A 27,092-nucleotide genomic window follows, 5' to 3' on the forward strand; every position below is an offset into this window, starting at 1 on the left:
ACTTATCATGTCATTAAAATAAAGTCACTTACTGATAAAGGCACCCAGTTATAACCTGTTCAGGCATATTTCACGGGGAAGACATGAATAAGTCTGCCACTTCATGTAGTTGCATGCATTGTATTGTGAGTAGCCTGGACTGTGAACTAACAAAGTGAATTGAGATGTTCCACATTTCTGCTCTTTTAAATTCCCTGCAATGTGGAAACAGGCTCTTTGGCGCAACAAGTCCACACTGACCCTCCGCAGAGTAACTCACTCAGACCCATTCCTCTCTGACTAATGCACCTAACACTACAGGCAATTTAGAACTGCCATTCACCTGACCTGCACATCTTTGGATTTTGGGAGGAAACAGGGAGAATGTGCAAACTCCACACAGACAGTCACCTGAGACTGGAATCAAATCTGGGACCCTAGCGCTGTGAGGCAGCAGTGCTAACCACTGAGCCACCATGCCGCCCCAGTGAAATTGTGTACAGATTTCAGCAGTTAATATCTGACTTGCCCCATAATAACCATGAGAACTTCTCACCTCACAATAATGTCCTGCCTGCACCAGGTACCTACTTTCTGTGCCCACGTTGATGCCAGGTGGTCTGCCCATTTTAATTCCTTTTTATCAGCTCTTACAACTGGGTCATTTCAGATGGCAGATGGGAGTCAACCATCTTCCTTTAAAAGATATTGGTCAACTAGATGTTTTTTGTGACAATCAGCAATGGTTATCATTAGACTCTTAATTCCAGAGTTCTAAACAAATTAAATGCATTGTAAAAGAAATTACTTGTGGTATCTGGGCAGCATTTATTACCTGTCCTTAATTTCTAAGAGTCAACCACATCGCTGTGGTTCTGGAGTCACATGTAGGCCAGACCAGGTAAAGATGGCAGATTTCCTTCCCTGAATGACAGATGGGTTTTTACAACAATATATTTGGAACAACATGTAAACTGCCCAATCAGGGAAGGGGCCATTCTAGACCTGGAATTGAGGAATGGGCCCTATTGGGTGATGAAAGTTTCAGTGGGAGAGCATTTTGGGAACAGTAACCATAATTCTGTACATTTAAGTTATTGCTGGTTAAGGATAAGAATAGTCCTCAGGTGTAAGTATTGACAGAAGCCAAACTACCACAATATCAGGGAGGAAACTGAGGAATGCAGGTTGGGAGTAGCTGTTTGAGGGAAAATCCACATCTGGGCATCTGGGAATCTTTTAAAAGCCAGTTGATTGGAGTTTAGGACCAGCACATTCCTGTGCAAATGAAGGATAAGGAGGGCAAGATTTGGGAACCTTGGGTGACAAGAGTAATCGAGAGCTTAGTCAAAAAGAAAAAGGACACATACATATGTATGTACATACATACACAAACTGAAGACAGATAGAGCACCTGCTGGTAGGGCTGGATGGGTTTGTCCCACTGAGACAAGGAAGGGATGGCAAGGTCAGGGAACCTTGGGTGACAAGGGATGTGGAACACTTAGTCAGGAGGAAGAAGGAAGCTTACTTAAGGTTGAGGAGGCAAGGGTTAGACAGGGCTCTAGAGGGTTACAAGGTAGCCAGGGAGGAACTGAAGAATGGACTTAGGAGAGCTAGAAGAGGGCATGAAAAAGCTTTAATGGGTGTGATTAAGGAAAACCCCAAGGCATTCTACACTTATGTGAGGAACAAGAGGATGGCCAGAGTGAGGGTGGGGCTTATCAGGGATAGTGGAGGGAAATTGTACCTGGAGTCGGAGGTGGTGGGGGGGGGGGTCCTTAATGAGTACTTTGCTTCAGTATTCACTACTGAGAGGGACCTTGACATTTCTGAGGACAGTCTGAAACAGACTGATATGCCCGAATAGGTTGATGTTAGGAAGAAGGATGTGCTGAAAATTTTGAAAAGCATAAGGATAGCTAAATCCCCTGGGCCAGACGGGATGTACCCTTAGTTACTGGAAGAAAGTGAGGACTGCAGATGCTGGAGATCAGAGTCGATAGTGTGGTGCTGGAAAAGCACAGCAAGTCAGGCAGCATCCAAGGAGCAGGAGAGTCGATGTTTCGGGCATAAGTCCTTCATCAGGACTGAGTTCATAGATGGTGGATGGAAAGTATTCCTGATAAAGGACTTTTGCCCGAAATGTCGATTCTCCTAATCCTCAGATGCTGCCTGACCTGCTGTGCTTTTCCACACTCTCAACTCTGTTACTAAGTTACTACAGGAAGTGAGGAAAGAGATTGCCGCACATTTAGCAGCGATCTTTGTGTCCTCACTGTCCACTGGAATAGTACAGGATGATTGGAGGATGGCAAATATTTTTCCCCTGTTCAGAAAAGAGAATAGGGATAATCCTGGGAACTACAGACCAGTCAGTCTTATATCAGTGGTGGACAAAATATTGGAGAGGATTTTGAGAGACAGGATTTATGATTATTTGGAAAACCATAATTTGATTAGAGATAATCAGCATGGGTTTGTGAGGGTCAGGTCATGCCTCACAAACCTTATGGAATTCTTTGAGGATGTGACAAAACACATTGATGAAGGTGAAGTATTTTACACATTTTAGCCAGGTGTTTGATACGGTTCCCCAAGGTAAGCTCATTCAGAGAGAAAGGAAGCATGGAATAAAGGGAAATCTGGCTGTTTGGAGACAGACTTGGCAGGCCCATAGAAGACAGAGGGTGGTAATCAATGGGAAGTATTCAGCCTGGAGCTTGGTGACCAGTGGTGTTCCGCAGGGATCTGTTCTGGGACCTCTGCTCTTTATGATTTTTATAAATGACTTGGATGTGGAAGGATGGGTTAGTAAGTTTGTCAATGACATGAAGGTTGGTGGAGTTGTGGATAGTGTGGAGGGCTGTTGTAGATTATAACAGGACATTGACAGGATGCAGAATGGGGCTGAGAAATGGCAGATAGAGTTCAATCTGAAAAAGTGTAAAGTGACTCATTTTGGAAGGTGATATTTGAACACGGAATACAGGGTTAAAGGCAGGATTCTTGGCAGTGTGGAGGGACAGAGGGATCTTGGGGTACACATCCATAGATCCCTCAAAGTTGCCACCCAGGTTGATAGAGTTGTTAAGAAGGTGTATGGTGTGTTCATTAGTGAGGGATTGAGTCTAAGAGCTGCGAGGTTATGCTACAACTTGATAGAGCCCTGATGAGACCACACTTGGAATATTGTGTTCGGTTCTGGTTGCTTCATTATAGAAAGGAGTGAAAGCTTTAGAGAGAGAGCAGAAGAGATTTACCAGGATACTGCCTGGACTGGAGGGCATATCTTATGAAGAAAGACATGTGGGAGCTAGGGCTTTTCTCATTGGAGTGAAGAAGGATGAGAGGTGAATTGATAGAGGGGGACAAGATGATGAGAGGCATAGACTGAATGGATAGCCAGGGATTTTTTTCCCAGGTGGAAATGTCTATCACAAGGGGGCGTAATTTTAAGGTGATCGGAGGAAGGTTTAGGGGAGATGTCAGAGGGAGGGTCTTTACACAGAGAGTGGTGGGCGTGTGGAATGCACTGCCAGCTGTGGGAGTAGAGTCAGAGACATTAGGGATATTTAAGAGACTCTTAGATAGGCACATGGATGGTAGTAAAATGAAGGGTACGTAGGTTAGTCTGATCTTAGAGTAGGATAGAAAGATGGCACAACATTGAGGGCTGAAGGGCCTGTTCTATATTCTATGGTTCTGTGTAATCTAGTCCCATTTGCCAGCATTTGGCCCATATCCCTTCAAACCCTTCCTACTTATGTACCCACACAGATGCCTATTAAATGCTGTAATTGTACCACTTCCTCTGGCAGCTCATTCCATACATGTACCACCCTCTGTATTGAAAAGTTGCCCCTTAGGTCCCTTCTATATCCTTCCCCTCTCACCCTAAACTTGTTCCCTCTAGTTAAGACTCCCCCACCCCAGGAAAAAGACCTTTGCTACTCACCTATTCTTGCCCCTCACGGCAATATGGGCCATTTCAATGCTAGAAATACTCTACAAGCATTTTGCAAAATCACATTCATATAAAAAAAACCTAATAAAAGTTGAATCGCAGTGATAACGCTTTCTATTTGAGAAACAATGCTATGCATTTTTTAACCAGCAGAGGTCATGAAACTAGCAAGATTTGGGCTGTGTAACTTGCCGCACAGTGCACAGAATGTGGACATTTAACAATTTCTTTCCAGGAGATTAGTAAATGCAGCCCTTTCCCATTCAAAAGAGTTTGTTTTATTTTTAAGCACAAAGGGATGTAGTTGCATGTAGAAAGAGTTGAATTTCTGCCAATCCCTTGTTGCTATGGTCCAGGGTGTGTAACGTGTTGGTGTAGCGTGTTCTGACAGAGCAATGCTGAGGGTCACTGCACATTCTGAAATTGATTCACAAATTGGACAGCAACTTTAGGAGAGGGGCCCACATCCACTTCAACTCAACTAACCAGCAGCTGTTTCCCTCATTACAATGCTCCGTCATTAGTTCCACAAAAATAAGACAAGATATCGAAGCAGAATTAGCCCATTTGACCCATTGCGCCAGTTTGCCATTTAATCATGGCTGATATGTTTCTCGACCCCATTTCTCCCAGTAACCCTTGATCCCCTTACTAATCAGCTACTATCTATCTCGGTCCTAAATACACTCAATAACTTGACCTCCACAGCTCTCTAAGGCAATGAGTTCCACAGATTCCTCACCCCCTGGCTGAAGAAATTCCTCCTCACCTCAGTTCTAAAGTGTCGCCCCTTCACTCTGAGGCTGTGCCCTCAGGTCCTAGTCTCGCCTACTAGTGGAAACATCTTCTCCACGTCCACTCTGTCCAGGCCTCTCAGTATTCGATAAGTTTCAATCAGATACTCCCCTCATCCCTTTAAACTCCATCGAGTACAGACCCAGAGTCCTCAACCATTCCTCATATTCATTTTTATTTATTCATGAAATAAGGGCATCACAGGCTGGACCAGCATTTATTGCCCTATCCCTAATTGCTCAGGGGGCAGTTGAGTCAACCACATTGCTGTGGGTCTGGAGTCACATGTAGGCCAGACCAGGTAAGCGTGACAGTTTGAATCAATGAATGCTAATACTGCATTTGCCTTTGTAACTGCCAACTGAGCCTGCATGTTAATCTGGAGAGAATCCTGAATGAGGATTCCCAAGGGCCTTTGTGGTTCAGATTTCCAAAGTCTCTCTCCATTTAGAAAATAGTCTGTGCTTCTATTCTTCCTCCTTACACTTTCCCACATGGTACTCCATCTGCCATTTCTTTGCCCGCTCTCCCAGCCTGTCCAAGTCTATCTGCAGCCTCCCTGCTTCCTCAACACTATCTGTCCCTCCTCCTACCTTCATCTGCAAACTTTGTGAAATGTGGCTTTTCTGTCAGCTGACTGAGATAGACAATAGACAATAGGTGCAGAAGTAGGCCATTCTGCCCTTTGAGCCAGCACCATCATTCATTATGATCATGGCTGATCATCCTCAATCAGTATCCTGTTCCTGCTGTATCCCCGTAACGCTTGATTCCACTAACCTTAAGAGCTCTATCCACGTCTTTCTTGAATGTATCCAGAGACTGGGCCTCCACAGCCTTCTGTGGCAGAGCATTCCACACACCCACCACTCTCTGGGTGAAGAAGTTACTCCTCAACTCTGTTCTAAGTGGCCTACCCCTTATTTTTAAACTGTGTCTTCTGGTTCGGGACTCACCCATCAGCGGAAACATGCTTCCTGCCTCCAGAGTGTCCAATCCTTTAATAATCTTATACGTCTCAATCAGATCCCCTCTCAGCCTTCTAATGAAGTGAGGGGTGTGATATTACTAGTTGTGCCATAGACAGCATTTGAATTTGCCACAAGAAGTCAGCCCTCACCTGTCTTTCTTCCCCAGGTATCTCTCTGTATTAACTGAGAGTCAGTGGCTGACAGCTTAAACTGTGACCTCCCCTTTGTAGGCGGATGGTGATGTAGGTCCCGAACTAATCTCAGCCACAACTGGTATTCAACCTCAGACTATTGACATGATTCAGAACCACAGTTTAACTATCCAGCCAACTGAACTAACCAGCCATACTGGCAGTATGCGAAGCATCCTCTCAAAAGCAGGGTAAGGATTAATTTCCCAGTCACCCTCTCTAATTATTGAAAACAAACTTTTAAAAAGGATGGAGTCTCATTCTGTCAGGTTTTAATTTTTCCTGTCTAAACTTTGCCACACTGCTGGGGGATGTGGAGGCTTTGGAGAGAGTGTGAAAGAAGTTTACTCGGCTGTTGCCTGGATTAGAGCTTATTAGCTATAACGAGGAGTTGGATAAACTTGGATTGTTCACAATGGAGGCTGGGGGGCAATCTGATAAAAGTAGAATCTCTACACTAGAGAAAGAGAGGCCATTTGGCCAACAGGTTTACACCAACCTTCTGAGAAACATTCTATCCCTTCATTTTCCAGGCTAACCCACCTATCCTGCACATCCCTGGACACAATGGACAATTTCCCTTGACTAATCCATCTGAACCTGCATATCTATGGATTGTGGGAGGAAACCCACACAGACATGGGGAAAATATGTAAACTCCACATAGACAGTCACCTGAGAGTAGAATTGAACTCAGGTCCCTGGTGTTATGAGGCAGCAGTGTTAACCACTGAGCCACTGTGCTGCATAGTTTCCTATGCACAGTGAGTTGGTTATTACAGCCAAAAGTGAAGCTTTTTAACAGGATGAACCCAAGTCTATAAAGCGGTAAGGGGCATGGATAGGGTGGTAATATCCAATACTATGGGGTGTAGGTTTAAGGTGAGAGGGGGAAAGTTTAAAGGAGATGTGTGAGGCAAGTCTTTTACACAGAGGGTGGTAGGTGCCTGGAACACGCTGCATGGGAGGTGGCAGAAGCAGATACAATAGCAATGTTTTAGAGGCATTTAGACAGACGTATGAACCAACAGGGAATAGAGGGATAGGGTATGTGCAGTCAGATGGGATTAGTTTAGAATGTCATCATGGTCAGCACAGACATGGTAGGCTGAAGGGCCTGTTCCTATGCTGTACTGTGTTCTGGAACTGCTTGGTGCTGTAATGGATTCCGGGACTGGGAAGTGTTCACTCCTCCCATCTCTCATCTTGTCCAGCACATCGTTCCCAAACAAAATGTGTCAAAGGGAAATGAAAGGTGAGGCATACTTACAGGTCGCCCAGGATTTCCAGGAATTCCTGTCTTTCCGACATTCCCTGGCTTTCCCCTCAATCCTGGCTGTCCCTCTGCTCCTCTTTTCCCAGGTGGTCCTGTGATTCCCTGGAAAATGACGGAAAGAAACAGTTCCTGAGGAATGTCACTGAACACGTCCATGGCCTTTGGGTGGGAGGCTGGAAAAGCTGGGATAATTGCTCTTCCATCTCGAATTCCCTTAAGAAGGGATGGGTGCAATTTCTCTTCAAGTGTCTGCAGATATTGTTTACAATGTCACCTCTTTCCTGACACAGAGTCAGCTACAGAACGGCTGAGACATTGCCACTGCACGATACCCTCCACCATGTCTAAATTCAAACATTTCCCTCACCGCTCCAGCCCCAGTAATTATTGTGTGTTAACCTTCTTGGAGCTGAGAGTGGATCTATCAACCTTACCATTTCTTCATTGCCACTTTCTTTCTGTTATTATGTTCCTTTGCATCCCACATTTCATCTTCCATTTCCGTGGACTTTATCCGTGGACTTCCATTTCATTGACTTTAATCAGCTTGGGAAGTGGCTGGGTCAATGCTTTTCTGTCTATCTAGAGAGATACGCTTAGCTGCCTTCCAGAACCATCCCAGTCCTGAAAGACATAGAGTTTAAGACTAGGAATAGACCAGTTGGCCCCTTGAGCCTGCTCCCCATTCACTAAGATCTGATTATTTCCTATTTCTGCCACAATGCCCTTCAGGAGAGAATTCTAGGATTTGGACCCAGCAATATTGAGGGAACAGCAATATATTTCCAAGTCAGACTAGGGAGTGGCTTGGTGGGAAACTTGTCAGTGGTGATATTCCCATGTATCTGCTGCCCTTTTTTCTACTCATACATGGGATGGATAAATAGCCAGCATTTCTTGCCCATCCTGATTATCCAGAGCTCCCCATATGGTATGGACCACATTCCTCACCTCCAACCCCATCCCCACCCCCTGCCCCCACCCCCAGCCCTGTTATGGGGTAAATCCCAGTGCTAATGGTTTCAATCAGCCCATGGAGGGGTGGGTCATCTGATGCCTCCCCTGGACCCTGCTCCATTTGGGACTGAGACATGGAGAAATGTCTTCACCCAGAGAGTGGGGAGTCTGTGGAAATCACTGTCACTGAAAGCATTTGAGGCCAAAACATCGAATGTTTTCAAGAAGGAATTAGTTACAGTTCTTCGGGCTAAAGGGGTAAAAGGGTTTGGAGGAGGGAGTGACAACAGGGGACTGAGTTGGATGGGTCAGTTGTGAGCAGATTGAACGGTGGAGCAGGGTCGAAGGGCTGAATGGCCTACTCCTGCTCCAGGTTTCTATGCACCTCCCCAAACCATAAGAGTTCAGGAAGCTGAGGGACCACCTCTGGGATTTTACTGCCCCCTCTGTCTTCAAACCTGCCAACGGCAGGGTGAGGGGGGGTGGTGGGGTGGGGGTGGTGGGAAGGGGTGTAAATCTAACCCCCACTTATTACTTCATATCCATTGAAGTAATTGGAGTTAAATTCTGTTGCTGTTGGGATTTGATCTGGTGTTCCCCGATCATTAGCCCAGGCCTCTAGAGTCGAGTCCAGTAATGACAATGTTAGTACCACTCCCTTGTTGAGAAGGTGCCTGAGAACCAGCTTCACAAGGGCTTCTGGCCTGCTTCCTGATGCTTACATCCATGAATTAACTTTTAGTGAGGAGGTCCTTCAGCCTCCATGGATCTGTGAGTGAGATTGCCAAGTTAGTAACAGTGACAACACAAAGGCATCCTTCACTGTGGGTCCTTTGGTGTTGAGATACAACATTGAGTGATGTGAGAGCTGGATGTGTTACTCAACTCTGCACTTTTATACATGACACCTTGGAGAGCACTGATGGTTTAAATCCCTCCCTCAGGGCATTGTGGGTCTACCCAAAGCACATGGACTGCAGCGGTTTAGGAAGGCAGCTCACCCCCACCTTCTCAAGGGGCAACTAGGGACAGACAATAATTACTGGTCCAGCCAGTGACACTCCCCTCCCACAAATAAATTTTTAAAAATTGTAAAAGTTAGGTTAGACGTGGGCCACTGGGTATAAATTTGGGTCCAGAAATCGCTGAGATCATTGGAGAAATTAAGCCACGTTCTTCGTTCCAATCCAATCTTGAGTGGTGAAAAGGAAGGTTTCTTGGCCGTGAAGGGGATACTCACTGATAATCCTGGTTTCCCCGGCTCTCCAGGTGATCCTTTCGCCCCTTTTTGGCCCTGCAAGCATTGCAGACACCTCAGCGTTAACGTTATTTCATCGTATTTTCATCAATGTTCCCCCTGCCTCTGTTACCGACACAATCAGAGAATCGCGATGGCCAGGAGGCGGCCATTCGGCCCACTGCTCCTGTACTGGCTCTGCGAAAAGGGTCTTGGATCTATTCTGTTGTGTCACTGTTCTTTCCCCAGAAACCCTGCCCTGTTCAATAATTTCTCCAACCCGCTGTATAAAGCTAATTTAAGGCTGTTTATTTTTTGTGAAAACGAATTAGGAACACTGTGGATTATATAAAACAACATCGTACTTTGTGTTCTTTGGCACCAGCCATGAAGATAAGTGGAGCACCTTAACTGCTATGGTCAATGTATGGCCATTGTTCGAGAATTTACAGACTGCAGAAGCTGAGGTTATTGTTTTCCTAGCAGTGAAAGCTAAGGGGAGATTTAATGAAAGTGTTTAAAACTGGGAAGATTTTCGATCGGGTAAAACGGGAGAAACTTACTACCTTAAGGATCAAGAGTGCAAAGAATAAGCTAACTGGCAAAGAAACTGCAGGGGGTGGAGGAGATGAGAATGGTTTTAAAACACAGTGAGTTGTTGTGATCTGATACACATTGTCTATGAGGACAATGGAAGCAAATCCAATAATAACTTGCAAAAAGGAACTGGATAACTACTCGGAGGAGAATATTTCACAGGGCTGTGGGGAAAGGTAGGGGGAGATGTGATAGATGTTACAAAGTACCGGGACAGGCACAATGGGTGAACGACCTCTCTCGGTGCCCTCTCTGATTCTGTAAAGACTAGTCTCTGAATTTTCTGGGCAGACATAGCTTATAGTGTAAACAACTTGTGAGGCCTTGCTTTTTTATAAAAGTTGGAACAATAAAAGCAGCCTGGTTGGGTGTGGCCAGCTCTCACAGACAAGGATTTCTAGTTTTTTAGCTTTGAGATTCAGTTGCTATTGGAGTCTCAACAGGGCTGGAACCTGCAGTAAATGTCTCCAGGCTGCTACTCCCTCTCTAACCGCGTACCTCCTTTCCCTTAGGCCTTTGCTCTCTGAGTTTTTGCTTGATATATTTTCTCTCTCCGCTGCTCAATTGCACATGAGAACGTTAGATTTCTGAATTTGTGGGTTTATAGGATGTTACTATATTGGAACAGTTAATTAGTAATAGTTACTGTATCTATTATTCTGTTAAGTTTTCTAATAGAGTAGATATTCTAAACTCAACTTTCTTTTGTTGTATTTTAATTGCAGTGTTTATACATAAATGAACTGGAGGAAGGTATCAGTGGTCTGATTAGCAGGTTTGCAGATGATACTAAGATTGGTGGAGTAGCAGATAATGAAGGGGACTGTCAGAGAATGCAGCAGAATATAGATAGATTGGAGAGTTGGGCAGGGAAATGGCAGATTGAGTTCAATCTGGGCAAATGCGAGGTGACGCATTTTGAAAGATCCAATTCTACAGAAAACTATATGGTAAAGGGAAAAACCCTGGGGAAAACTGATGTACAGATAGATCTGGGTGTTCAGGTCTGCTGTACCCCGAATGTGGCAACGCAGGTCAATAGAGTGATCAAGAAGGCCTGCTTTCCTTCATCAGACAGGGCATTGAGTACAAGAATTGGCAGGTCATGTTACAGTAATTTGGGACTTGGGTTCAGCCTCCTCTGGAATACTGTGTACAGTTCTGGTCGCCACGTTACCAAAAGGATGTGGATGCTTTGGAGAGGGTGCAGAGGAGGTTCACCAGGATGTTGCCTGGTATGGAAGGTACTAGCTACGAAGACAGGTTGAGTAAATTAGAATTATTTTCATTAAAAAGACGGAGTTTGAGGGAGGAACCTGATTGAGGTCTTCAAAATCACGAAAGGTATAGACAGGGTGGATAGCAAGCAGCTTTTTCCCAGAGTGAGGGATTCAATTACAGGGGTCATGAGGGGTCATGAAGGGTGGGTCAGTAAATTTGCAGACGACACTAAGGTCAGTGGAGTTGTGGATAGTGACAAAGGATGTTGTAGGTTACAGAGAGACATAGATAAGCTGCAGAGCCGGGCTGAGAGGTGGCAAATGGAGTTTAATGCGGACAAGTGTAAGGTGATTCACTTTGGTCAGAGTAACCGGAATGCAAAGTACTGGGCTAATGGTAAGATGCTTGGTAGTGTAGATGAGCAGAGAGATCTCAGTGTCCATGTACACAGATCCTTGAAAGTTGCCACCCAGGTTGACAGGGTTGTTAAGAAGGCATACAGTGTTTTAGCTTTTATTAATAGAGGGATCGAGTTCCGGAACCATGAGGTTATGCTACAGCTGAACAAAACTCTGGTACGGCCACACTTGGAGTATTGTGTACAGTTCTAGTCATGGCATTATAAGAAGGATGTGGAAGCTTTGGAAAGGGTGAAGAGGAGTTTACCAGGATGTTGCCTGGGATGGAGGGAAGGTCTTATGTGGAAAGGCTGAGGGACTTGAGGCTGTTTTCGTTAGAGAGAAGAAGGTTGGAGGTGACTTAATAGAGACATATAAGATAATCAGAGGGTTAGATAGGGTGGATAGGGAGAGCCTTTTTCCAAGTCTGGTGACAGTGAGCACGAGGAGGCATAGCTTTAAATTGAAGGGTGATAGATATAGGGCAGATGTCAGAGGTAATTTCTTTACTCAGAGTAGTAAGGGTATGGAATGCTTTGCCTGCAACGGTAGTAGATTCACCAACTTTGAGTACATTTAAGTTGTCATTAGACAAGCATATGGACGTATATGGAATAGTGTAGGTTAGATGGGCTTCAGATTGGTATGACAGGTCGGTGCAACATCGAGGGCCGAAGGGCCTGTACTGCACTGTAACGTTCTATATTCTATATGAGTTCAAGGTGAGAGGGGAAAAGATTAGGGGAGATACGCGTGGCAAGTTCTTTATGCAGAGGGTAGTGGATGCCTGGAACGCGATGCCAGCGGAGTTGGTAGAGGTGGGGATGATAGCGTCATCTAAAATGTATCTCAGACAGATCCATGAATGGACAGGGAGCAGAGGGATACAGATCCTTAGCAAATAGGTGACAGGTTTAGATAGAGGATCTGGATCGGCGCAGGCTTGGAGGGCCGAAGGGCCAGTTCCTGTGCTGGAATGTTCTTTGTTTAATGTTGAGTAGTTTGACCAGTTGCATTGCATCTAGAACACATTTTACATTTGATTTAAAATAAGTAATAGTTAGGGTCGAGGCTACCCTCCTAAAATATTTTGAGGGGGTCTGGTCTGGTCCATACCATGTACCAACCACCTTAACACCAATTAGTCAGGACACTTCTTCAGAACTTTGTGGGGTATTGCAGCTACTCCACTTCTGGGATTTATGAAACATGGAAATTTAGCTCATCCAGGGATGGAGGCTTGCTCGCTGAGCTGGAGGGTTTGTTTTGAGACGTTTCGTCCTCACATTGGTGTGGTGAGTTCACCGATGATGTCACCTTGGTGTGGCGACAAACCTTCCAGCTCAGTGAGCAAACCTACATCCAGAACCTCAACCTGAGCTACAAATCTTCTCAACACTCGCTGACAATACTTTCGGTGTGGCTGCAGATAAGACAGGAACACTGGTTTAAAGATGATTACACATGAAAGGATAAGGGAGCACAGACTTTCTTGCAAGTAAAGGTCAGAGTCTGGGAGCCCTCTGTCTCACATACTCCCTGTGACAGAGGAATCCTGACCAGCTGCCACACAGCAACACCCTGAAACGGGTTGTATCACCACAGCGAGTAAAAAGTGAGGTCTGCAGATGCTGACATTTCCTGTTCGAATGAATCCTGATGAAGGGCTTATGCCCGAAATGTCGAATTTCCTGTTCCTTGGATGCTGCCTGACCTGCTGCGCTTTAACCAGCAACACATTTTCAGCTCTGTATCACCACAGCCCCCACATTGCTCATAGCTGATGTGTCAAGGAAGGATTTCTGCAGAAAATAAACTGGGGACGTCCCTCCTCACACCCGGTTTTCAAGTTTTCCTTTCCAAGGTCTAATTTTGGGACTTGACCTCACCCAATATCCAGCCCCATAACCATATCCCCATAGCCAGCACTGGGCCAGGAGTCAAGGCTTTCCCATTGCCAGGGGTAATGCCTGATGCTGACACTAATTGCCTTCAGTGCTGTAAGTCAGGGTCTCTGCAGCTTGGCACCATCCCTCCCATTGTGGGTGGGGGGTGGAGCAGGGGGGGTTGTGATCCATATGGAGCAGTGAGTGGGAATTCATTTTAGGAATTCCCTCACTAAACCACTTTCTGCTTCTTCAAATCTTCAGCTTTGTTTAAGTTTGGAACCATTTGTCTCAGTATGGTTCGCTGTCAATGTTTACACAGTCCCACTGAATGTACAGCATAGCCACAGGCCATTCAGCCTGGATGGACCAAGCCAATGCTATACTTCAAAGGAATTTCCCATTTAACCTGATCTTCACTTTCCACATGCTCCTCCCTCCCTTCCTCCCTCACACACAATTTAAACACACTGACATAATTCACCTCATCGAGTTCCAGGTTCTCATCAATCCCTGATCTTCTCTGATAACCTGCCTGTGAAGCACCTGGGCTGGTTGTGGGGCAATAAAGGTGCTATCTAAATGCAGGCTGTGCAAGGGTTCTGGCTGCTGCTGGCTAAGCCATGTGGCTGTTGTTGTAAGTTTGAATGTCTTTTCCTAAAAAGGTTATTGGCACATGAATAGATTGCAACAGATATTACAGGAATACACCTCCTCACTTAACTGGGGCACTGTCTCAGGAAGAGTCTCACTGTAGCTGAGAAACCCCAAGCAGTGCCTTCGACATTGAGGATGCACTCTTCACCCAGGACCTCCTGAGTGATTGGCAGGAGTCCTCCCATTAGCCACAGCCAACACTGGACTTGATCTGAGCACTTAGCCAACTGGACATGTGTGGAGGGCGCGAAATTTGTCTGCACCTCGTACCTGCTTTCCTTTTTCTCCTTTAAGCCCTTGCTCTCCGGGATCACCTGAATCTCCCTGAATGGAGGAGAAAGAAACATAACATGGAGATAAATTCACAATATCAACGAGAGAGAGAGAGAGAGAGCGAGAGAGAGAGCATTTCACAAAAAAGATCTTCACAGCCAGAAACTACATTACAGGAACAGGAGGAAGATGACAGGTGGGAAAGTGAGGTCATGTACTTTCAGAGGAAGAATAGAGGGATGGACTGTTTTCTAAATGGAGAGAAAATTCAGGAGTCTGAAGTGCAAAGCGACGTGGGAGTCCTACTCCAGGAGTTTCTGAAGGTACGCTTGCAGGTGGAGCCAAGCTTCAGCTCCAAGGTCACATGATGTTTGGCTGGGACACAGCAGAGAATGTCCCAGGTTACCCTCAAACCAGTAGCTACAAGAAGGGACCATGGTTTAAAGTCTCATAAAAAACATAACACAACTGACAGTGCGGCACTCCCTCAGCACTGACCCTCTGACAGTGCAGCGTTCCCTCAGCACTGACCCTGTGACAGTGCGACACTCCATCAGTACAGCATTTGGTGGCTCATGTTGCATATTGTTGTTCATGTCAAACAGATAGCTGTGTAGAATGTCATACCGGCAATCCTTGCTGTCCTGCAGCTCCCCTCAGTCCTGGCAACCCTGCGTAACCCTGCAGAAATCAGGCAGAATGGTCAAACTGGGTGAACCTGCTGTGTGTGGTGTTTGAGAATGCAGTCAGGTCCAGAATCAATCTTCAAATCATTCCCATCAGCCCCCACAACGACCACCCCCTACCCCCATTCTACACCCCCCACCCCACACCCAACCATTCTGCTCAGCTTTACAGAGAATTTGTCAAAGGAGGATTCCACACGTGGAGCTAAACTCCAAGGGAATTCTGCAGGGGAACACCAGCTTTGGATTGATTCCCTCTCTCTCGGATTACTCCCTAACACATTGTTGTCGTGTTGATATTGATGATCAGCGTATGCATGGAATTACGGAGAACGTCCCTTTCACCTCGTTAGGTCCCTGAAAGATACATTGAGCCTGCCACTTGGTGAATCTGTAACACACCCCAGGCTCGATCCCCCTGGTCACCAGCTCGATATTTTCACCACTTTTTGAGTCATGTCCATTGCGCTGGTCAGTGATAGACCTTATTTTTAAGGACCAGAGCATGTCCTTCCTGGTCATTGTAACTCACAGTCCGTCTACACAACATCTCCAGTGCCATCCACTGCAGGGTGGTAAGTGGGCAAGCTTGGGGATGGGCTGTTGGCAAGGTGGATCAGGAGGGGTGGTCAGACTGGGGGGAGGGAGGGGGTAATGGAAGGTGTGGGGTTAGTCAGGTCATTCCAAGAGGTCAAAGGTCATCAAGTGGTGAGGGTCCACCAGGGAAGGGTCATGGGTTTAGGAAGGCTAGTCATATCGACTCAATGGGTGATTGGGTAGGAGGTGCGGATGGTAGTTGGGTTGGATTCTGGGGGTATTCATGGGGGAAGGGGATGAGGAGTGTAGAGAAAGTGACCGTCAGGGGTGACATCAGTTCTATAGCCGCTCAGTAACTAGACTTGGAATTTTCTGTCTAACGTTTTCTGTTTAACTTAGTCCCACAGAAATGTCCAACAACTCCAGATCCAACTCAGAGCGAGAGACCTTCTCAGAGCAGGGAATTTCCTATCAGATGTTCAGACTTCTCAAGTAATTCCCACGGTGATGGGTGGGTCAGGACTATCCCGGGGTTATTCCCACGGTGATGGGTGGGTCAGGACTATCCTGGGGTAATTCCCACGGTGATGGGTGGGTCAGGACTATCCCGGGGTTATTCCCACGGTGATGGGTGGGTCATGACTATCCCGGGGTAATTCCCATGGTGATGTGGGTCAGGACTATCCCGAGGTTATTCCCATGGCAATGAGTGGGTCAGGACTATCCCAAGGTTCTGATGTACAGCTTGGGAAAGAAGTCCTGCCTCCCATCGTTTCGAGTCTAAAGGATCTGGGACAATGTCATCTTGTGTTTCATTGCGATACTCTCCTGTATGGCCAACACCCTTCCCTTACCAGAGTTCTGACAAACTGTATTCTAGCTCCAGATAACAAGCAGCACCTACCAGCATCCTGTGTGGGACAGTTTGACCTTAGCTTGTAGAATGTGGAATAATATGAAGTAATTACCTTAAACCCTTCATCTCCTGGTTCACCACTATCTCCACGAGGACCTACAGGACCCTGAAACAGAGAGCACTCTGTCATATATCCATAAAGACCCAAGTTTCACTCAGTCACTTGAGATTAAATCACTTTCAATACACCATAGTACTGAAGACGTCTCCTCCAGAACTTGCTGCTCCCCTAACCATACTGTTCCAGCACAGTTACAACACTGGTATCTATGTGGAAAATTGCCCAGGTATGCCCTGAACATAAAAAGCAAGACAAATTCACCTGGCCAATTACCACGCCATCAGTCTACTCTCCATCCTCAGTAAAGTGATGGAAGGGGTCAGTAACAGCGCTATCAAGCAGCACCCGCTCAGCAATAACCTGCTCAGTGACCCCCAGTTTGGGTCCCCCCAAGGTCACTCAGCTCCTGACCTCATTCCAGCCTTGGGTCAAAGATGGACAAAAGAGCTGGACTCCAGAGGGGAGGGAAGAGGGACAGCCCCTGACATCGAGGAGATGAGCAAAAATTGGAGTCAAAAAGAAATAGATAGTCCAAAAGAAAGCAAAATAGTAAAGTAAAATCCTGTGGATTCTAGAAATGTGAAATAAATCTGGAGAAGCTCAGCAGGTCTGGCTGCACCTGTGGAAACAGAAACCGCGTATATGTTTTGAATCTAGTGCAGCTTTTCATCAGAAGTGAAAGGATGTGGAAAATGATGGCTTTGATGTTGTAGACAAAGGGGGAAGGAGAAGTGAGTGAGACTGGATTATAACGGGGCTCTGAGCCAGTGACAAAGGCAGCACAGCAGGGATATCCCAGGGATATTCCAGGGTTGAAAGGAGGAGATGAAATCAATACAACATCCATCTCACCAGGAAAAGTGCCAGGAAATCAATAAGACTAAAGCCTGATAGGTTTCTCAGACCTGTTGGGCAATTCTTAGGATATTAAAGCAAGTAGCTACAGAGATGCACTGGTAGTAATCTTCCAGAAATTCTTACATTCTGGAAAAGTCCCAGAGGATTGAAAAAGTTAAGGAGACAAAACTAGCTAACTATTGGCCAGTTAGTTTAATCGTCGTTATGCAGTCCTACAGCACAGAGACAGTGTCTGTGGACAGTCATAGAGTCCTACAGCCCGGAGACAGGCCCTTGGCCCAAACTGGTCCATGCTGACCAAAATGTCCATTCACGCTAACCCCATTTCCCTGCACTTGGTCCATATTCTTCCAATCCTTTCCTATCCACGTATTTAGAACATAGAACATAGAACATAGAAGGATACAGCGCAGTACAGGCCCTTCGGCCCTCGATGTTGCGCCGACCGAATCCTACCTAACCTATACTAGCCCAATAACTTCCAAATGCCTATCCAATGCCCGCTTAAATGACCATAAAGAAGGAGAGTTCACCACTGATACGGGCAGGGCATTCCATGAACTCACAACCCGCTGTGTGAAGAATCTACCCCTAACATCTGTCCTATACCTACCACCCCTTAATTTAAAGCTATGTCCCCTAGTAACACCTGACTCCATTAGCGGTAAAAGGTTCTTAGTATCTACCCTATCTAAACCCCTAATCATCTTATACACTTCTATCAGATCTCCCCTAAACCTTCTCTTCTCCAATGAGAACAGCCCCAAGTGCCTCAGCCTTTCCTCATAAGATTTTCCTACCATTCCAGGCAACATCCTGGTAAACCTCCTCTGCACTCGTTCTAAAGCTTCCACATCCTTCCTATAGTATGGCGACCAAAACTGCACACAATACTCCAGATGAGGCCTCACCAGAGTCTTATACAACTGCAACATGACCTCAGGACTCCGGAACTCAATTCCTCTGCCAATAAAGCCCAGTACACCATATGCCTTCCTCACAGCACTATTTACCTGGGTGGCAACTTTCAGAGATCTGTGTACATAGACACCAAGATCCCTCTGCTCATCCACACTACCAAGTAGCCTACCATTAGCCCAAATGCCTTTGAAATGTTGTTAATGTACCCGCCTCAACCACTTCCACTGGCAGCTCATTCCATATGCGTACCACCCTCTGTGTAAAACAGTTGCCCCTCGGATTCCCTTTTATTCTTTCCCCTCTAACCGTAAACCAATGCCCCTCTAGTCCTCAATTCCCCAACCCTGGGGAAAAAGACTAAGTGCATTTGCCCTATTCATGTCTAAAGTCTGGTTGAAGATTTGTAGCTCGGGTGTCTGTTGTTGTGGTTCTGTTCGCCGAGCTGGAAGTTTTTGCTGCAAACGTTTCGTTCCCTGGCTAGGGAACATCATCAGTGCTATTGGAGCCTCCTGAGAAGCGCTGCTTTGATGTTTCTTCCGGTATTTATAGTGGTTTGTTCTTGCTGCTTCCGGGTGTCAGTTTCAGCTGTAGTAGTTTGTATGTGGGGTCCAGGTTGATGTGTCTGTTGATGGATCTTCTTGCCGTTTCCGGGTGTCAGTGTCAGAAACTGACACCTGGAAACGGCAAGAGGATCCATCAACAGACACATCAACCTGGACCCCACATACAAACTACTACAGCTGAAACTGACACCCGGAAGCGGTAAGAACAAACCACTATAAATACCGGAAGAAACATCAAAGCAGCGCTTCTCAGGAGGCTCCAATAGCACTGATGATGTTCCCTAGCCAGGGAACGAAACGTTTGCAGCAAAAACTTCCAGCTCGGCGAACAGAACCACAACTATTCATGTCTCTCATGATCTTATACACCTCTATAAGGATCCCCCCTCAGTCTCTTAAGCTCTAAAGAAAAAGGTCCACACTTGTCCAACCTCTCCCTATAACTCAGTCCATTGAGTCCTGGCAACATCCTTGTATATTTCTTCTGCACTCTTTCCAGTTTAATAACATCCTTCCTATATCAAGGTGACCAAAACTGAACACAATACTCCAAGTGCAGCCTCACCAACGTCCTGTACAACTGCAACATACCTTCCCAACTTCTATACTCAATGCCCTGTCTGATAAAGGCCAGTGTGCCAAAAGCCTCTTCACTGCCCTGTCTACCTGCGACTCCACTTTCAGAGAACCATGCACCTGAACTCCAAGGTCTCTCTGTTCCACTACACTCCTTAAGGCCCTACCATTCACCGTGACACGTTTACCTTCATTTGATTTTCCAAAATGCAAGATCTCACTCTTATCTATATTAAACTCTATTTGCCATTTCTCAGCCCACTTCCCAAGCTGATCAAGGTCCTGCTGCAATTTCTGATACCTTCCTCACTGTCCACGACACTGCTTATTTTAGTGTCATCTGCAAACTTACTGATCATGCCTTGCACATTCTCATCCAAATCATTGATATAGATAACAGTCAGGGCATTGAGTATAGAAGTTGGGAAGTCATGGTGCAGTTGTACAGGACATTGGTGAGGCTGCACTTGGAGCATTGTGTTCAGTTTTGGTCACCTTGCTATAGGGAGGGTGTTATTAAACTGGAAAGAGTGCATAAGAAATTTACAAGGATGTTGCCTGGACCCAATGGTCTGAGCTACATGGAGAGGTTGGACAAGCATGGACATTTTTCCTTAGAGCGTAGGAGACTGAGGGGGGATACTTATAGAGGTGTACAAGATCATGAGAGGCATGGATAGGGTGGATGCACTCAGTCTTTTTCCCCAAGGCTGGGGAATCGAGGACTAGAGGGCATCGGTTTAAGATTAGAGGGGAAAGAATAATAAGGAACCTGAGGGGCAACCTTTTTACACAGAGGGTGGTACGCATATGGAGTGATGAAGGGCTATGCCTGACAAAGGGCTTTTGCCCGAAGTGTCGATTTTCCTGCTTCTCGATGCTGCCTGACCTGTTGTGCTTTTCCTGCACCACTCTGATTTCCAGCATCTGCAGTACCCACTTCTGCTTACATGGAGTGAGCTGCCAGCGGAAGTGGTTGAGGTGGGTACTTTAACAACATTTCAAAGGCATTTGGACAAATACATGGACAAGAAAGGTTTAGAAGAACATGGGGTAAAAAATGAGGTCTGCAGATGCTGGAGATCACAGCTGAAAATGTGTTGCTGGTTAAAGCACAGCAGGTTAGGCAGCATCCAAGGAACAGGAAATTCGACGTTTCGGGCAAAATGAAGGGCTTATGCCCGAAACGTCGAATTTCCTATTCCTTGGATGCTGCCTAACCTGCTGTGCTTTAACCAGCAACACATTTTCAGCTTAGAAGAACATGGGCCAAGTGTGGGGAAAAGGGGATAGGGTGGATGGACATTTTGCTTGGTGTTGTCCAGTTTGGGCCAAGGGCTTGTCTCCGTGCTGTAGGACTCTATGACTCTCCACAGACACTGTGATATGGATGAGTCGGTGTTGGACTGGGGTGGACAAGGTCAGAAATCACATGACACCAGGTTCTAGTCCAACAGGTTTATTTGTGATCGTAACCTTTTGGAGTGCTGCTCCTTCCTCAGGTGAAGGTGAAGGAGCTGACAAAGAGCAGTGCTCCAAAAACTTGTGATTTCAAATAAACCTGTTGGACTATAATCTGGTGCCATGCGATTTCTGACCTTGCCCACACAGTCTGTCTGACTTGCTGAGCACTTCCAGCACTTTCTGATCTGACTGGGCACACTCTGATTCAGAAAGTTTCTTTTTTGTGATTAATCTTTTTTCCTCCTTGACCTGCATTTATTCGCTTGCTCACTCATACCACAACAATTATAATAAACAGTTTAAACATATCCCAGTGAAGACAGAGGGAATACAAGGTCAATGTGATGCACAGAGTTGTGAACAGGAAGATGAAGGGAATGTTATTTTGATCAGAAAAACGTTGCCTAAAGGAGCGGTAGAAACAGACTCAGTGATAACTTTCAGAGTAGCACTGAAAAGAAGTGTGAAGGGGATGGAATTATAAGGCTGAGGGATTCATTGGAGAGCTCTTTCAAACAGCTAACACAGGCATGATGGCTGAATGGCCTCTTTTGTGCTGTATTGTTCTGTGGTTCCATAAACATTGACTATATCTCTCTTTCCCTGTGCGAGACCACCAATCATTGCCTAGCCCATGAGCGTACAGGGGTTTTACTGTCAACAATAGGGAGAGTCCATCTTCGATTGAATTCTGCTCTCCACCACCCTCCGCTATGTGGAAATCTCTCATTCCCAAGCAGCACCACTGGCTGAGAACACACTGTACTCAGGGTCACAATCCGTACCTTACTACTGACGAGATTCTGACAAGGCAAGCCCGATGGAGGGTTAAGCCTGAAACATCGACTCTCCTGCTCCTCAGACACTGCCTGACCTGCTGTGCTTTGCCCAGTGCCACACTTTATTGAATCTGACACTGTCTTCAAGTGTCTACATTGACAAATCTGTTAAATCCCTCCACTGAAACTCAGGTACAGAGAAGAAACAGGCAGCAAGATAACACTGAGGCCAGGTTTTAAAGAATTAACGTGATTTGCTATGAAAAGCATGACCTACTGGTTCACCTAGAGGCCCAGGGAGTCCGATCTCAGCACTGTCGTCTCCTGGATACCCCTAGCAGTGGGAGAGAAAAAGGGACACAGATCAAAGTTAGTGATAACTCAAAGCAAACAGGGAGGCTCTGTGCTGCATAGATAAAAAAACACCTTTGCATTTCTGCTAAATGTTACTCCGATATTGACTGAGAATATCAGGCCAAGTCACGAACAACTCCAGTGAGTTCATAGAGCTGCAGTGTAGGTAACAGTACAAGGCAGTTAGTACCTGAAAGATTTAATTAACAACATGAGATAGGCTCAGTCCCCTCAGGATGAGAAAGGACTGTTCCTGGGAAGGGCTTATCAGTTCTCACGTGCTGTTCCTGTAGTTATGTGTACTTTCTTCAATTCACTTGTGGGATGTGGGCATCACTGGCTGGGCCCAACATTTATTCCCTGCCCCTTGAGAAGGTGGGGGTGAGCTGCCTTCTTTAACTGCTGCAGCCCATGTGCTGTGGGTTGACCCACAATGCCCTTAGGGAGGGAATTCCAGGATTTTGACCCAGTGACAGTGAGGGAACGGCGATATATTTCTAAGTCAGGATGGTGAGTGGCTTGGAGGGGAACATGCAGGGGGTGGTGTTCTTCAGTGAAATCTGATGAAGACCGTCATGTATCTATTGCAACATAATGTAACTAGCCCTGAATTCCAAACATATTAAGCATTTACTGTTTATCAAGATTAAGCCTGTCTTCAGCCAGAGGCTTTTTGTGGGATCTGTCACCACAGTCACTGAGACCAATAACAAGATGAAAGACCTCTGCCAGGAAATCTCACCAAGGTTTCTCTGCCATGCTAATACAGCAGGCTGGCAGCTAACATCAGAGCATCAGCCAGCTCCGGGTAACAGCTTGGCAACATCTCTGGGTTCTTGCAATTGGACAATCCCATGGCAGCCGTGCCATGAATTTCACAAGCTCCTTCCCCTCTGAGGGTGGAGTGTTTGTGGAATTCCTTGGCACAGAGAGCTGTGAGATAGAGTATTCAAGTATTCAAAGTTTGGGAGAAGATTTGTAGCTCGGGTGCTCGTTGTTGTGGTTCTGTTCGCCGAGCTGGGAGTTTTTCTTGCAAATGTTTCGTCCCCTTTCTAGGTGACATCTTCAGTGCTTAGGAGCCTCCTGTGAAGCGCTTCTGTGCTGATTCCTCCGGCATTTATAGTGGTTTGAATCTGCCACTTCCGGTTGTCAGTTGCTGTCCGCTGCAGTGGCCGGTATATAGGGTCTAGGTCGATGTGTCTGTTGATCGAATTCAATTGGGACAACACCACCATTATAGGACAGGCCAAACAGAGAACAGCCAGGGAATTCCTAGAAGCATGGCACTCATCCACGAATTCGATCAACAGACACATCGACATAGACCCTATATACCGGCCACTGCAGCGGACAGCTACTGACAACCGGAAGCGGCAGATTCAAACCAGTATAAATGCCGGAGGAATCAGCACAGAAGCGCTTCACAGGAGGCTCCCAAGCACTGAAGATGCCACCTAGAAAGGGGACGAAACGTTTGCAAGAAAAACTCCCAGCTCGGCGAACAGAACCACAACAGTATTCATGTACACTTAAAGTTGAAGGAGAGATTCCTGATCAGTCGGGGAATCAAGGGTTATAGGGAAAGGGCAGGAAAGTGGACCTGCAGAGTATCTAAGCAGCCATGATCCCATTGAATGACAGAGCAGACTCTAAGGGGCCGAATGGCCTACTTCTGCTCCTGTTTCTTATGGCCTTATGGTTCTCCAAGCTCTTGAAACCTCTCATTCATCCTTTACGATCCTTCATGAAGCCAATCTACTTGACCTTGTTTTGGCTCATCACTGTTATCTCTCCTGACATGATCCAGTGTTAAAGTTCATTTCATTTCCGCTCCTGAGTAGGGATTTATGATGCCCCTCTACATTAACAGCCACCTATAAAGGAGAGTTGTGTCATAATCCCAGCTGGGCTCGATAGAACAGATGCTTAACTCTTCTCTGATGTTTACCATCGGGGAGGGAGGGTCAGGCACTCATCAAATTCACAAGTGGTTGCCAATGTACTTTCAATGAAAGGATAACAATGCCTTTTTGAAATAAAAATACATAAACTGTATTACATCAGACAACACAACAGCTATTGGAATGAACTATGCCCAGTATCAGAAAGAAAGAGTCAACTGTTTTAACCCAAAATGATTTCAGTTGCCATAGGGAAGAGTCACACTCTCTCCACACTTCCTGTTCCAGTTGTTTTTTGCAAACTTTCAGTATTTGCTTGATGTTATTTTCTTTAATCAATGCCTCTCCCTGAGACTTTTAGCCAAGCTGCTAACTCAGCCTATTATTACTGTCAAGCAGGAGTTTCTTAAACTCACATCCTCAACAACATTGTAGAACATTCTTCCCTTCTGACACCGCAACAGCATTCTGCTTTTGAAGTCATCTTCTGAGAAAGTTCGGACGTCTCTCTTTCTGCCCTGACTGCTGAACTAACAGCACCTCTGCTGTTCACTCTGAACAAACTCGTGAATGAGCCCCTGTCCCTTTCCGTCTGATTTTTAAAATTCAAGTTAGCAAACACAGCTTCCCCAGGTGCCATGTTTTCATTTATTGATAGTCATAGGATTTCTTGAAAATGTTTTTTTTAAACTCACTGTTCAAAATTACTTTCCGACCTTGGTTAAATTAAAAAAACAAGCCAAACTTAAATATAACCACAAATGAAATTTCATCTTTTCCTCCATGTTACAACTTGTTTCCAGCTAACAAAATATGACAACCCTTTACCATATTTGTTGTTGGAGATTAAATATTTTGGTCAGCTATTGAATTTTTGAGGTTAACTTCCTAACTTTCATTATTTTTTCCCCAGAAATCCTTTCAGAGTACAAATGTCCAGCAGGTGGGACACAATCCTGACAATGCTGACTGCCAACACAATGCAAGAGTTACCTTCTCTCCCTTTGGTCCTGGGGGTCCTTGAGGTCCCGATGGCCCTTGATGACCCTGGAGGAAAAACACATTGTCCATTTCGAGGATTCCCATGACCAGGCGACATAAAAACTAACTGAGTGTCCACTATGACTCAGGGCTCATGAATCCCCAATGGTCAAGGGACAATACTTTTTATAAATATTTAAAGACCAATCAATTTTTATCCTTGACCATAACTATACTATCCATGTGATGTTAATCCCCGGCAACGTCCTGATAAGGTTTTATACAATGTTGGTTTTTGAAAATTCATTCACGGGATGTGTGTGTCTGGCTAGGCCAGCATTTATTACCCATCCCTAATTGCCCAGAGGGCAGTTAAGAGTCAACCACATTGCTGTGGATCTGTCTATTCTGTAAATCCTTCCATAAATGAGGAGACCAAAACTACACAGTAATCCAGTCATGGTCTCACTAATGCCCTGTCACATTGAAGATTGACATCCTCACTTATATGTTCAATTCTTCTCATAACAAAGGATAACAATCCTTCAGCATCCTGATCGCATGCTGTTGCTGCAATTAATTAATCACTATCAATTTGTGACCAGTGCACCCAAACACCCAGATCCCTCAGGAACATTCTTATGTTTCTGCTGTTTATGGACCATCAAATCAGAGAATCTTATCACATGGTGAGATGGCCATATGGCCCATTAGGTTGTGCTGTCTTGTTTGAACAGACGGCTAGCTGGTCCCATTCACCCAGCTCTTCCCTCATCTCCCTGGGTGCCTGTCCAATCCCCTTGTGAAGTAGATCCCTGAACCTGTATCTATCAGGCCCTTAGAGAGGGACCAATCACTGATTGAATACTCACCAAATATCCGAATACTAACTGTTCACTGTACAATCGCTTTCCACATGTGACTTCTGTAACTTTAGTTGATTGTCTTAAATGTGACTTCATGCTTCAGAACAATTCTACCAAGTCTCCTCTCAGCCTTCACTGTCCTGATGTCCAAACTCTGAATAAAGCCTCAGGAATTCTCTGCCACAGGAAGTGGTCAAGGCCAAAATGTTGGATATTTTCAAGTAAAAGTTAGATATAATTGTTAGGGCTAAAGGGATCAAAGGGTACTGGGGAGAAGGCAGGAACAGGGGACTGAGTTGGATGATCAGCCATAACCCTATTGAATGGTGGAAGAGGCTTGAAGGGCCAAATGGCCTACTCCTGGTCTTCGTTCCTATGTTTCTCTCCTTTTTGATTTAAAAGACCAAGTATTAAAGCCAGCTGTGTCAAAAAAGTGCATTTCTGTCCTACACCACACCAATCCTCCCACCTTCACTGTTAAAATCAACAGTAGGGATATGTAAATCTAAGGAATGGAATGAGAAATTAATCAAAACAAACAGCAAATTCCTGGTTACAGCTGGTTATCAAATGTGGAATGCACCATGTTAATCTTCACTGATCATATCAAATTTTACTGAGTTAAATACATTATTTGTTTAAATTCATGGATGAAAAATTTCTAAAAGTGCATGGTGGATATTTCTGGAATTGTGAATTTGGATTTTTAGTTGAAATTGCAGGAGTAAGACACTGATTATCTCGTTCCCACAGTTTATATTATAAACTCCTGTGTTCTATAGACATGCAATGGATCTTGATAAAACAAGATAAAAGCCTGGGGATCTGTAATGCAAATAAAGAACCACTCCAAACAACCAAATGATGCAGAACAAGGCCAGTCTGCCCCTCTAGTCTATCCCACCATTCAATGAGATGATGGATGATCTTTTTCTCACGTCCCATCCCTTTGACTCTGAATTGTATTAAGCCTTGGTCCCAGCAGCAGAAGAAACTTTCTTCCACCTTTTGGGACAAAATGTTTTTGTATTCATTTCTGGGAGATGGGTGTCAATGGCATTTATTACCTATCCCTAGTTGCCCCTTGAGAAGGTGGGGGTGAGCTGCCCTCTTGAACCACTGCAGTTCATGTGCAGGAAGTAGACCCACAATGCACTTAGGGAGGGAATTCTGGGATTTTGACTCAGCGGCAGTCGGGATGGGGAGTGGCTATGGCGGGGGGGG

The 27,092-nt window shown here is 45.5% G+C and overlaps 1 protein-coding gene across 1 annotated transcript in view; it reads right to left on the minus strand.

Annotated features, from left to right (window-relative positions):
* LOC132819201 (collagen alpha-1(XXIV) chain) overlaps positions 1 to 27,092 on the minus strand; it is a 429,304-nt gene that overhangs the window by 42,874 nt on the left and 359,338 nt on the right. Inside the window, exons 41-47 of the mRNA XM_060830653.1 lie at positions 25,015 to 25,068; positions 22,044 to 22,100; positions 16,597 to 16,650; positions 15,033 to 15,086; positions 14,403 to 14,456; positions 9,377 to 9,430; positions 7,174 to 7,281 (exon numbers count right to left, since the gene is read on the minus strand). Of these exons, the coding sequence (XP_060686636.1) occupies positions 7,174 to 7,281; positions 9,377 to 9,430; positions 14,403 to 14,456; positions 15,033 to 15,086; positions 16,597 to 16,650; positions 22,044 to 22,100; positions 25,015 to 25,068 (435 nt within the window). The remainder of the gene's footprint in view (positions 1 to 7,173; positions 7,282 to 9,376; positions 9,431 to 14,402; positions 14,457 to 15,032; positions 15,087 to 16,596; positions 16,651 to 22,043; positions 22,101 to 25,014; positions 25,069 to 27,092) is intronic.

The sequence above is a fragment of the Hemiscyllium ocellatum genome, chromosome 9 (assembly GCF_020745735.1).
Source record: "Hemiscyllium ocellatum isolate sHemOce1 chromosome 9, sHemOce1.pat.X.cur, whole genome shotgun sequence".
In the NCBI taxonomy this organism is placed as follows: domain Eukaryota; kingdom Metazoa; phylum Chordata; class Chondrichthyes; order Orectolobiformes; family Hemiscylliidae; genus Hemiscyllium; species Hemiscyllium ocellatum.